Source organism: Geotrypetes seraphini, chromosome 11 (assembly GCF_902459505.1).
Source record: "Geotrypetes seraphini chromosome 11, aGeoSer1.1, whole genome shotgun sequence".
Taxonomy (NCBI): domain Eukaryota; kingdom Metazoa; phylum Chordata; class Amphibia; order Gymnophiona; family Dermophiidae; genus Geotrypetes; species Geotrypetes seraphini.
Genome location: NC_047094.1, coordinates 122,392,683 through 122,404,286, shown reverse-complemented (window position 1 = coordinate 122,404,286; position 11,604 = coordinate 122,392,683). Strand labels below are relative to the sequence as shown.

The 11,604-nt window shown below is 44.4% G+C and overlaps 1 protein-coding gene across 4 annotated transcripts in view; it reads left to right on the top strand.

The window, feature by feature from the left end:
* Window positions 1-14: 14 nt before the first annotated feature.
* The window catches only part of PDYN (prodynorphin), a 29,577-nt gene continuing 17,987 nt past the window's right edge, over window positions 15-11,604 (top strand). The window contains exon 1 of one of the 4 annotated variants that reach the window (XM_033914985.1): window positions 15-154. In XM_033914985.1, the coding sequence (XP_033770876.1) occupies window positions 68-154 (87 nt within the window). In that variant the 5' untranslated portion in view covers window positions 15-67. The remainder of the gene's footprint in view (window positions 155-11,604) is intronic. The other 3 variants (XM_033914987.1, XM_033914986.1, XM_033914988.1) reach the window with 3 other exon arrangements.

Sequence of the window (11,604 nt, the reverse complement as noted above, 5' to 3'; positions counted from 1 at the left end):
TGGGAGCAGGCGTGGGGGTGTATGGGGCAGGTAGCGTAATAAGGAGAGGGCTTATAGGGGCTCGTTTATGTGTACCAGGAATAGGGTGCGGCTAAAGGAGATCATAAAAACATACCATGACCAACAAAGAAATGCATATTGGTACCAAATCCTGGTATGTGTCATAATGGTAAAATCTTGTATTGAAAAATCTTGCACTGTAACTATAGCAAATTTAACCTGTAAACTGTGTGTCAAGTTAGGATAAAACTTACATTGGGAAAATTTGCATTGTAAGGATAATTAAGGCAAATTGTAACCTGTAAACTGTGTGTTATATACATTAGTATTAGACCCCCTAGTAGTATGTGTCAAGTTAGGATAAAATCTTATGGCAAATCCACTGCAAATAGTAACCTGTTAACTGTATATTATGTATGTTTACCCTGTAACCTGTTCTGAGCTCTTTGGGGAAAACGGGATATAAAACAAATTAAATAAATGAAAGATTAGATTTCTTACCTCTGTTAATGCCACTTTGGATCTAATCCTCAATGGGCTAAGAAGACCTGCAAAAGAAGTGGAAGTAGTGGGGGCCGTTGGGAAACAGCAATCACAATATGATCAAGTTCAAAGTTGAAGTAGAAATATCGAAGGAGAAGAGAACCACAGCGACAACTTTTAACTTCAAGAAAAGAAACTATGAAGCGATGAGAGTAATGGTAAGGAAGAAACTTAGGAACAGCTCAAAGAAATCGCAGACTGTAGAGCAAGCCTGGTCTTTATTCAAAGACACGGTGAGCAAGGCGCAAAATCTGTATATCTGCAGATTAAGAAAAGGATGCAAAAAGACCCAGGGTGGATAACTAAAGAAGTAAAGAAAGCGATAGGAGATAAGAAGAATTCATTCTGGAAATGGAAAAAGGACAAAACTGAGAAAAACTGGAAAGAGCACAGGAAGCATCAAAAAGAATGTCACCTCGTGGTTAGAAGAGCAAAAAGAGAATATGAAGAGAGGCTAGCCAGGGAAGCACGAAATTTCAAACTGTTTCAAACAGGCTTTCCAGAGGGTAACCAGCAACGTGAGGCCCAGACATTTCTATAAGCATGTGAAACATCATAGATGAAGCAGGAATACTTGCTTACCTGAATACAGCCACAGGCTTGAAAAGGCAAACCATTGTGACAAACCCGAGCCCGTTTCGGGGTTTTCCTATGTCCAACCCAAGTCTGGTCTGGGTTTTGCCACAGGGATTAGGAAGAAGTACAGCCCAGCATCCTTCTGGCAGCAGCCACTGCCTTGTCACACTGTTTTTTCACCTTTAGATCTTCGGACACTATCACTCCAAGGTCCCTCTCCCTATCCATGCATATCAGCTTCTCTCCTCCCAGCATATACGGTTCCTTCCTATTATTAATCCCCAAATGCATTACTCTGCATTTCTTTGCATTGAATTTTAGTTGCCAGGCATTAGACCATTCCTCTAACTTTTGTAGATCCTTTTTCATATTTTCCACTCCCTCTTCGGTGTCTACTCTGTTACAAATCTTGGTATCATCTGCAAAAAGGCACACTTTTCCTTCTAACCCTTCAGCAATGTCACTCACAAACATATTGAACAGGATTGGCCCCAGCACTGATCCCTGAGGGACTCCACTACTCACCTTTCCTTCCTTCGAGCGACTTCCATTAACCACCACCCTCTGGCATCTGTCCGACAGCCAGTTTCTGACCCAGTTCACCACTTTGGGTCCTAACTTCAGCCCTTCAAGTTTGTTCAACAGCATCCTATGAGGAATTGTATCAAAGGCTTTGCTGAAATCCAAGTAAATTACATCTAGCATATGTCCTCGATCCAGCTCTCTGGTCACCCAATCAAAAAATTCAATCAGGTTCGTTTGGCACGATTTACCTTTTGTAAAGCCATGTTGCCTCGGATCCTGTAACCCATTAGATTCAAGGAAGTACACTATCCTTTCTTTCAGCAAAACTTCCATTATTTTTCCAACAACCGAAGAGAGGCTCACCAGCCTAAAGTTTCCTGCTTCAACCCTGTGACCACTTTCATGAATAGGGACCACATCCGCTCTCCTCCAATCCCCAAGAATCACTCCCGTCTCCAGAAATTTGTTGAACAAGTCTTAATAGGACTCGCCAGAACCTCTCTGAGCTCCCTTAGTATCCTGGGATGGATCCCGTCTGGTCCCATCGCTTTGTCCACCTTCAGTTTTTCAAGTTGCTCATAAACACTCTCCTCCGTGAACGGCACAGAATCTACTCCATTTTCTCGTGTAACTTTGCTAGACAATCTCGGTCCTTCTCCAGGATTTTCTTCTGTGAACACAGAACAGAAGTATTTCAGTTCCTTGATTACCCTTGGATGGATGCCGTCTGGTCCCGGGGATTTATTGTTTTTAAGCCTATCAATCTGCCTGCATACCTCTTCTAGACTGACCGTCAACCCTGTAAGCTTCCCGTCTTTGTTTCCTGCGTATAGCCTGTCGGTTTCCGGTATATTGGATATATCCTCTTCAGTAAATACAGAAGCATAAAAATGTGTTTAGTTTGTCAGTGATGGCTTTGTCCTCCTTTAGTACTCCCTTTATTCCATGGTCATCCAAAGGCCCCACCAATTCCTTCACGGGTCGTTTCCCCTTAATATATCGAAAGAATGGCTTGAAGTTTTTTGCCTCCTTGGCTATTTTTCCCTCGTAGTCTATTTTGGCCCCTCATACTGCCTTATGGCACCTGCTTTGATGTTGTTTGTGCTTTTTCCAGTTTTCATCCATTTTTTACCTTTTCCATTCCTTAAACGAAGTCTTCTTGTCTCCGATTGCTTCCTTCACCGCTACATCGAGCCGCGCAAGTTCCTTGTTTTTTTCCTCTTGGACCCCTTGTTGATACACGGTATATATAGATTTTGCGCCTCGATGACTGTGTCCTTAAAAAGGGACCATGCTTGCTCTAGCATTTTTACAATGCTTATTCTCTTAATCTTTTTCCCCACCGTGATTCTCATTCCTTCGTAATTCCCTTTTCGGAAGTTCAGTCCGTGGCCGTCTTTCTGGATCGATGTTTTGCCCCTGTGTCCAGGTTGAAGTGGATTATATTGTGATCACTGATTCCCAGTATCCCTTCAACTTCTACACCTTGCGCCGGTCCTCATTAGTCCATTTAGAATTAATCCAGAATTGGAGCACATCCCCTTTTCTCAATGGCGGGGTAATGTCAGATGGCACCTGCATCAATGTGAATGAATAAAGATGGATTTATTTCCAAAATACACTGTTTCCAAAATACGCTGTGGCCAAAATACACTGTGAATGGTGTGCTTTTTTTGTTAGGTTGATTTTTGTCATCTCTGCTTTTGATTTCTGTTTCCAGCAATTGATTATTTTTTCTATTTTTGTGACATCATTTGTGGAAGTTGTGTCTCCGAAAGTAAGTCTGGATGTCCCTACTTCATGTCTTGTAGTCTTCATGTGCCATTGTGCACATTGTTCTGAAGGAATACGATTTGAATCCCTGAAGAAACCTGAATGTGGTGAAACAAGATCTTGTTGGAGTCTTTTTGGCTCTCTCGCTAGCTCTTTTTGAGTAAGGTGTTGTGTATGATCATCTAGATCAGTGTTCTTCAACCTTTTTACACCCGTGGACCGGCAGAAAAAAAAGAATTATTTTGTGGACCGGCAAACTACTAGGACTAAAATTTAAAAACCCCGTTTCCGCCCCATCTCCGCGAGTCGGTCCCCACAAATCATCTGATCCCATCCACACAAGCCTCAGTTATGATTTTATATTGAATGTATTTTATTAAAGTATAAAAAGAAACAATATTCTGTACAATTGTCATTTTATAAATACAAATAATTCAGAGCAGGATCAACAAAACCCCTGTCTCCCCTCCCCTTCACATATATCCCCTCTACTATCAAGAAAACTGAACAAGCCAAATTATTACAGAATGCTACACAGAAATATCATGCTAACAGAATACTGCAGTCACACATGACAGGAATAATTTTAGGGGAGTGCAACTAGGGCAACTGCCCACTGGTCAGAGAGCGCCCTAAGCCAGCTGGAAGCTAAAGAAGCACTGCCTGGGTTTTGCAGTCCCCAGTTATGTCTAACACCAGCTCTAGCAGGATATATATTTCAAATCTGATATATTCTAATCACAAAATAGAAATAAAATTATTTTTTTCTACCTTTTGTCGCCTCTGGTTTCTGCTTTCAATCTTCTTTTCACTCTCTTCCTTCCAGCGTCTGCCCTCTCTGTCTCTTCAATCCAGCATCTGCCCCTTCCATCCACTGTCTGTTCTCTCCCCCTTCCATATGGTATCTGTCTTCTTTCTATGCCCCTCTCCCCTTTCCATCCAGCTTGTGCCCCCTCTCTCCTTTTTACATGATTCATTCCAGATTCACTGCTCTCTTCATTTTTATCTCTCCTACACCAGATCTATCATCGTTGTCCCTCTGCTTATTTTTCTGCTGACCCCTTCCTATCATCAATCTCTCTACTTTCTCATGCCTGTGTCTCCCCTTCCCCTCCTCTAATCTCTCTGCCAGCTGTTTCCTTCCTTTTTTCATTCTCCCTTCCCTCCTCCTCCTGTCCAGCAGTAATTCTCTTCCCTCCCCTGCCAGCAGCATCTCTCCTTCTCCCTCTCCAGTAGCAGCTGTCCCTTTTTTTCCTTGCCCAGCAGCTTCCCATATTCCTTTCCCTCCTCCCCTCCCAGAAGCATCTCTCCTTCTCCCTCTCCAGTAGCAGCTGTCCCTTTTTTCCTTGCCCAGCAGCTTCCCAGATTCATTTCCCTCCTCCACTCCCAGAAGCATCTCTCCTTCTCCCTCTCCAGTAGCAGCTGTCCCTTTTTTCCCTTGCCCAGCAGCTTCCCAGATTCATTTCCCTCCTCCCCTCCCAGCAGTATTTCTCCTTCTCCCTCTCCAGTAGCAGCTGTCCCTTTTTTTCCCTTGCCCAGCAGCTTCCCAGATTCAATTCCCTTCTCTCCTCCTAGCAGCATCTCTCCTTCTCCCTCTCCAGTAGCAGCTGTCCATTTTTTTCCTTGCCCAGCAGCTTCCCAGATTCATTTCCCTTCTCTCCTCCCAGCAGCATCTCTCCTTCTCCCTCTCCAGTAGCAGCTGTCCCTTTTTTTCCCTTGCCCAGCAGCTTCCCAGATTCATTTCCCTCCTCCCCTCCCTGCAGCATCTCTCCTTCTCCCTCTCCAGTAGCAGCTGTCCCTTTTTCCCCTGCCCAGCAGCTTCCCAGACTCTGATAGTGTTTTTCTCCCCTCCCAGCAGCTCTTCTTATTTCCCAGCGCAGGGATTCACGAAGGCAGCCTCGGGTCCTTTGTTGGGTCGCGCCGCCTCTGAGGAAAGAGGAAGTTGCATCATCAGAGGCAGCCGCGACTCAGCAAAAGCCCCGAGGCTGCCTTCTTGAATCGCTGCGCTGGGAAGTAAAGGAGAGCTGCAGAGAGGGGAGAAAGCCACTGTCGGAGGCTCCCCAAGATCTCTCCAGCCCAGCGCACGTTTCAGATGTTGATCTTGCCGGCCCTGCGAGGACCGGCAGGAAGTTGAAGTGAGTCAATCTTGCCGGCCCTGCGCGGACCGGCAAAAATTTCCTGCGGACCGACATCGGTCCACGGACCGGCGGTTGAAGAACTGTGATCTAGATCACTGTTCTTCAACCACCGGTCCGCGGACCGGTGTCGGTCCGCGCAGGGCCGGCAAGATTAAAGTGACCATAGGTCCATTTTCAGACCTCCTGTCTCGTTGTCCCCACACACATCTTTGGGACAGCGTCCCGAAGCTGTGCTTGGGGGACAACGGGACAGGCGATCATTTCCTGTCCCTCCCACCTTCCTTTCCCCGGGTCCCCTTCTCTTACTGCTCTGCCGCTGCTGCTAAAGCCAACGGGAAGTCTTCTTTACGACGTCAATTCTGACGTCAGAGAGGACGTTCTGGGCCAGCCAATCGCTGCCTGGCTGGCCCAGAACGTCCTCTCTGATGTCAGAATTGACGTTGGAAAGAAGACTTCCCATTGGCTTTAGCAGCAGCGGCAGGGCGGTAAGAGCAGGGAAAAGGAAGGAGGGAGGCTGCTTTTCTTTTTTTTTTTTCAGGGCAGGGAGGGAAGGAGGTAGGCAGGCAAGTAGGCTGGCTTTGGCCAGGGAGGGAGGGAGAGAGGTAGACAGGCAGGCAGGCTGGCTTCGGGGTGGGACAAAGTGTGGAAGTGAGAGGGACATAGGAAGGAGGCACTGGGGCACTAAAGAGATATGAAGGAGGCACTGGGGGCACTAAAGACAGGAAGGGGCACTAAGGATATGGGAAGGAGGCACTGGGGGCACTAAAGACAGGAAGGGGCACTAAAGACATGGGAAGGAGGCACTGGGGGCACTAAAGACAGGAAGGGGCACTAAGGACATGGGAAGGAGGCACTGGGGGCACTAAGGACATGGGAAGGAGGCACTGAGGGCATATCAAGCAGCCATATGGGGTAAAGACCTAGAAAAACTAATAGCACACACAAACAACTATGAGGAATTCAGGAAACACCTAAAAACTTACCTATTCTTGAAATACCTAGGCAACGAACCGGAACATCAACCCCCCTCGTAACATCATCACATACCTGATCGTGCTAACTGTTAACCCCAAACCTAAATCACTAACTATGAACACTCCATTCAATTTACGGAATATTTCTACTTCTGTGCAAACAGCTTAGCACTTCCTGGCCTTGCAACACACAAACTGTTGTTAACATTATTAATATTATCAGATGAATACTGCGATACTCTTTAATTCATTGTATGAGATGTATACTGCTATACTCTTTAATTCATTGTACACAAAGTCTATCTTTATTGTATCGAGATGTACACTGCTATACTCTTTAATTCATTGTACGTAAAGATTCTCTTAATTGTATTGACATTTTCTTTTATTGTATCCACAGTTTCTTTTATTGTGAACCGCCTTGAAGTCGCAAGATAGCTGGCGGTATATAAAAATAAAGTTATTATTATTATTATTAAAGACATGGGAAGGAGGCACTGGGGGCACTAAAGACAGGAAGGGGCACTAAAGACACAGGAAGGAGGCACTAGGGGCACTAAAGACATGGGAAGGAGGCACTGGGGGCACTAAAGACAGGAAGGGGCACTAAGGACATGGGAAGGAGGCACTGGGGGCACTAAAGACATGGGAAGGAGGCACTGGGGGCACTAAAGACATGGGAAGGAGGCACTGGGGGCACTATATATATGGGAAGGAGGCACTGGGGGCACTAAGGACATGGGAAGGGGGCACTAAGGACATGGGAAGGAGGCACTGGGGGCACTAAGGACATGGGAAGGAGGCACTGGGGACACTAAAGACATGGGAAGGAGGCACCGGGGGCACTAAGGACATAGGAAGGAAAGAGGGAGGGAATAGAAAGGGACAATTCTTGTGCCTGAGTACAGAAAGAAAGAATTGAAAGAAAGGATACACAGACAGAAGGAAACGCAACCAGAGACTTATGAAATCACCAGACAGATTCAAAACGAATGCTAGGAAGTTTTTCTTTACCCAGCGTGTTGTGGACATCTGGAATGCGCTTCCAGAGGACGTAATAGGGTAGAATACGGTGCATGGGTTCAAGAAAGGATTGGACAATTTCCTACTGGAAAAAGGGATAGAGGGGTATAGATAGAGGGCTACTGCACAGGTCCTAGACCTGTTGGACCACCGCGTGGGCGGACTGCTGGGCACGATGGACCTCTGGTCTGACCCAGTGGAGGCATTTCTTATGTTCTTATTTTCAATTTAGTGATCAAAACGTGTCAGTTTTGAGAATTTATATCTGCTGTCTATATTTTGCACTAAATTTGTCTATTTTTCTATAGTTACTGAGGTGACCGAACTCGCGGAGATGGGGCGGAAACGGGGTTTTTAAATTTTAGTCCTAGTAGTTTGCCAGTCCACAAAATAATTCTTTTATTTCTGCCGGTCCACGGGTGTAAAAAGGTTGAAAAACACTGATCTAGATGCTGATGAAAATGGAATGATGCCAGTATCGTGAATATAGCTGCTGCATCAACTTTCTGGCTTTTGAGCTAAGTAGTATTTTTTCCTTAAATCTGTATTTTGAAATTGAACATGCACAGTAGTGGGGTTTTTCCCTATTAGATCCTTACATTCGTTGGGTGTGGTTTTTTTTATGCCAATGACAAGAGCAATGCCAGCTTAAAAATCTATACTGATTGCTACGTGATATTTATTACTTGAGGCATTTTCTCCACCCTTTTCTATTAATCTGGATCTATTTTTCCCATTGCTGGTGAGTAACATTGTTGGAGGTTTTTTTTATTTTTCTGTTACTACATTGTTGAGCTTGAGAGAAGTTTAAATACCTAAGTGGCGTAAATGCGCATGAGTCAAATCTCTTTCATTTGAATGGAAACTCTGGAATGAGAGGGCATAGGATGAAGTTAAGAGGTGATAGGCTCAGAAGTAATCTAAGGAAATACTTTTTTACAGAAAGGGTGGTAGATGCATGGAACAGTCTCCCAGAAGAAATGGTGGAGACATAGACTGTGTCTGAATTCAAGAAGGTGTGGGATAGGTGTATGAGATCTCTTAGAGAGAAGAAGAGATAATGGTTACTGCAGATGGGAAGACTAGATGGGTCATTTGGCTTTTATCTGCCATCATGTTTCTAACAGAAAAAATTTAAGTCCTTTCAATAAAAAAATCATCTATTTTTTTTAAATTATTATAAAAAATCATCTTATTTTCCATTTTTTATTTATATTTGTAATGTACAGTGTGTATAATACCAGCTGTCAGCATTATTAATCCAAGCTGGTATAGTGAAAAACATTGCAACATGGAGCTGGATTGTTTATTCTAATTGAGATCATGGGAAAGAAGAACCGTGATGGAAGACCATTTAGGTCATTATGATCTGGGACAATTATGCACATTCACGAAGGTGGTCAGAAGTTAGATCTGCTAAGACTTCCCTTTGATGGGCTTATCAGAGAATGGGTTGTGTATGCTTAGGGTGACTAGGCCTTTGCATCACAAGACCAATTCCCATGACTTAATCTGGAAAAGTTAAGAGAGATAACACCTATTACAATAAGTAACTGTGCTTTATTCTAGGACATTGAAACTCAAAAACAAAAATGTGCACAAATTATCGTATCAATAAACAAAACTTAAATTAGCCACCAGAGTGATAAGCTTTAAACAAGGTATTGAAGCAGTACCGCATGAGTTCCTCAGAATGCCACACGATTTTAACGTATGGTAGCTGTCCTCATAGGAACCTTTATAATATGTGATTTTTCATTCAATATATTATTTTCTTTTTTTTCAAGTTATAAAGTGCTTGTGCTTAATATTATAATATGGTAATAGCAAATGTAGCTGTTACTTAGCTTTTTCTTAATAAAACTGGGTCTGGCTCAATCCCCACCGACGCGTTTCATTATTTCATCAGGGTCGGGGAAGGAGAACGCTGTAAAGAGCAAAACATTATATCAGCTTAAAGTTAAAGTTGAAGAGCCCAGCAATGTTAAAAATTTAAAAAATTGCCACAAAGCTTACCAGAGCAGTATATTGTCTTAGCGAAATGCTAAATCCATAGTTAGTGAGCCGGAAGTGAGAACACACCGGCAAAAGGGAGGCTAATAACTTAAAATCCTGGATCATGTGACTCAAACTAGCCAATGCATGTCTCACTCTCAACCCTTTAACTTTGACACCACGGCCGCCCATTGACAAAATCATATGCTCGCTGTGAGCCAATCGCTGGTTAGATTTAAGCCATGAGGATACATAGTGTTATGCTTAAACATCCATCGCAATTCCTTAATGTTTAAATTATGGGAAGCCTATCTCTGTTCATCCTGTGGTTTCCCGATTCATGAAAGGCCTTTTCCACGTTCATCCTCCGGTGGTTTGGGATCTTAACGTGGTCCTTACTCGCTTGATGAAACCCCCATTCGAGCCGCTAGAACGGGCTCACTTGAAGTTTCTTACATGGAAGGTTGTGTTTCTTATTGCTCTCATTTCTGCCCATCGGGTCAGTGAGCTTCAAGCCTTGGTTGCGAACCCACCTTTCACTATCTTCCATCATGATAGGGTGGTTCTCCGTATCCGTCCTAAGTTCTTGCCTAAGGTTGTTTCTGAGTTTCACATCAACCAATCCATTGTTCTTCCTGTGTTTTTTTCTGAAGCCCCATTCTCACCCTGGAGAAATGGCTCTGCATTTTCTTGATTGTAAGCGTGCACTGGCCTTCTACTTGAAGCACACTGCTTCGCATCGTTCTGCTCCCCAGCTGTTTCTCTCTTTCGACCTTAATCGTTTGGGTCGCTCTGTTTCTAAGCGGACCATTTCTAACTGGTTGGCCGCTTGTATCTCCTTTTGTTACGTGCAGGCTGGTCTCTCCCTACTGGGTCGAGTCACAGGCCACAAGGTCAGAGCGATGGCGGCGTCAGTTGCTTTCCTCCGCTAGGCTCCACTTGAGGAAATCTGTAAAGCTGCCACTTGGTCCTCGGTTCATACATTTACCTCGCATTACTGTCTGGATACTTTCTCCAGGTGTGATGGCCATTTTGGCCAGTCCGTTTTGCAAACTCTGTTCTCCTAAATTGCCAACTATCCCTCCATCCCATTCTGGTTAGCTTGGAGATCTCCCACATGTAGAGAATATGCTGCCTGCTTGTCCTGGGATAAAGCAGTTACTTCCCGTAACAGGTGTTATCCAGGGACAGCAGCCAGATATTCTCGCAACCCACCCACCTCCCCATGATTGGCTTCTTTGCTAGCTATCTGAACTGAGGACATGCTGAGGAGATGCATGCCCTAGACTGGGCGGGAGGGGCACGCACGCATGCGCGAGCCAATCGAAAGCTTGAAGGTCTTCAAGCAAGTCTGCTTGCAAAAACATCCGCTAGGGGGCTCCGTCGGTGACGTCATCCACATGTAGAGAATATCTGCCTGCTGTACCTGGATAACACCTGTTACAGTAAGTAACTGTATTATTTCTGCTAAAGGTGTAGAGGAGGAAGAAGGATGGTTCTGAACTTCTACAAGGTCCTCAGTCTGTTCCCAGTGAACAGTCACAGGGCAGGGCAAGACCCAGGGGGGTGCTCATTAGAAAGGACATGGAAGGGGGCAGTGAAGGAGAAATGATGACAGAAGAAAAAGTGATAATTAAATATTAGGAGAAAGGGAAAAGGCAATGAAAAAGTGACAGTATTAAAAAGAGAAACAAGCAAAATACCGAGAGACAGCTGAAGACCACACAAACAAAACCCCCAACCCACCACAAACACAAAACAATAAGATGAGAGGAAAAGACATGAACAGTAACAGGCAGTGTGACAGAGAAATATCGGGCAAGAGAAATTGCAGTGATCAAAGATGAAAATGGAAGGGGAACGGGACCTTCAGTGACTGCTTAAGATTGCCTTCCATTTCTGAAGAAACAGGACTTAGGAATCCAACCAAGCCCACAGGCAGTGAAGGCTTTGTCAGACTGAGCTTTTTAGTCTCTCAGCAGAGAAAAGAAGCAAAAAAAGGGGAGGGGGTGTAGTACAAGCAGATAAATAAGGCTGGTGAAGCATTGAAATCCATT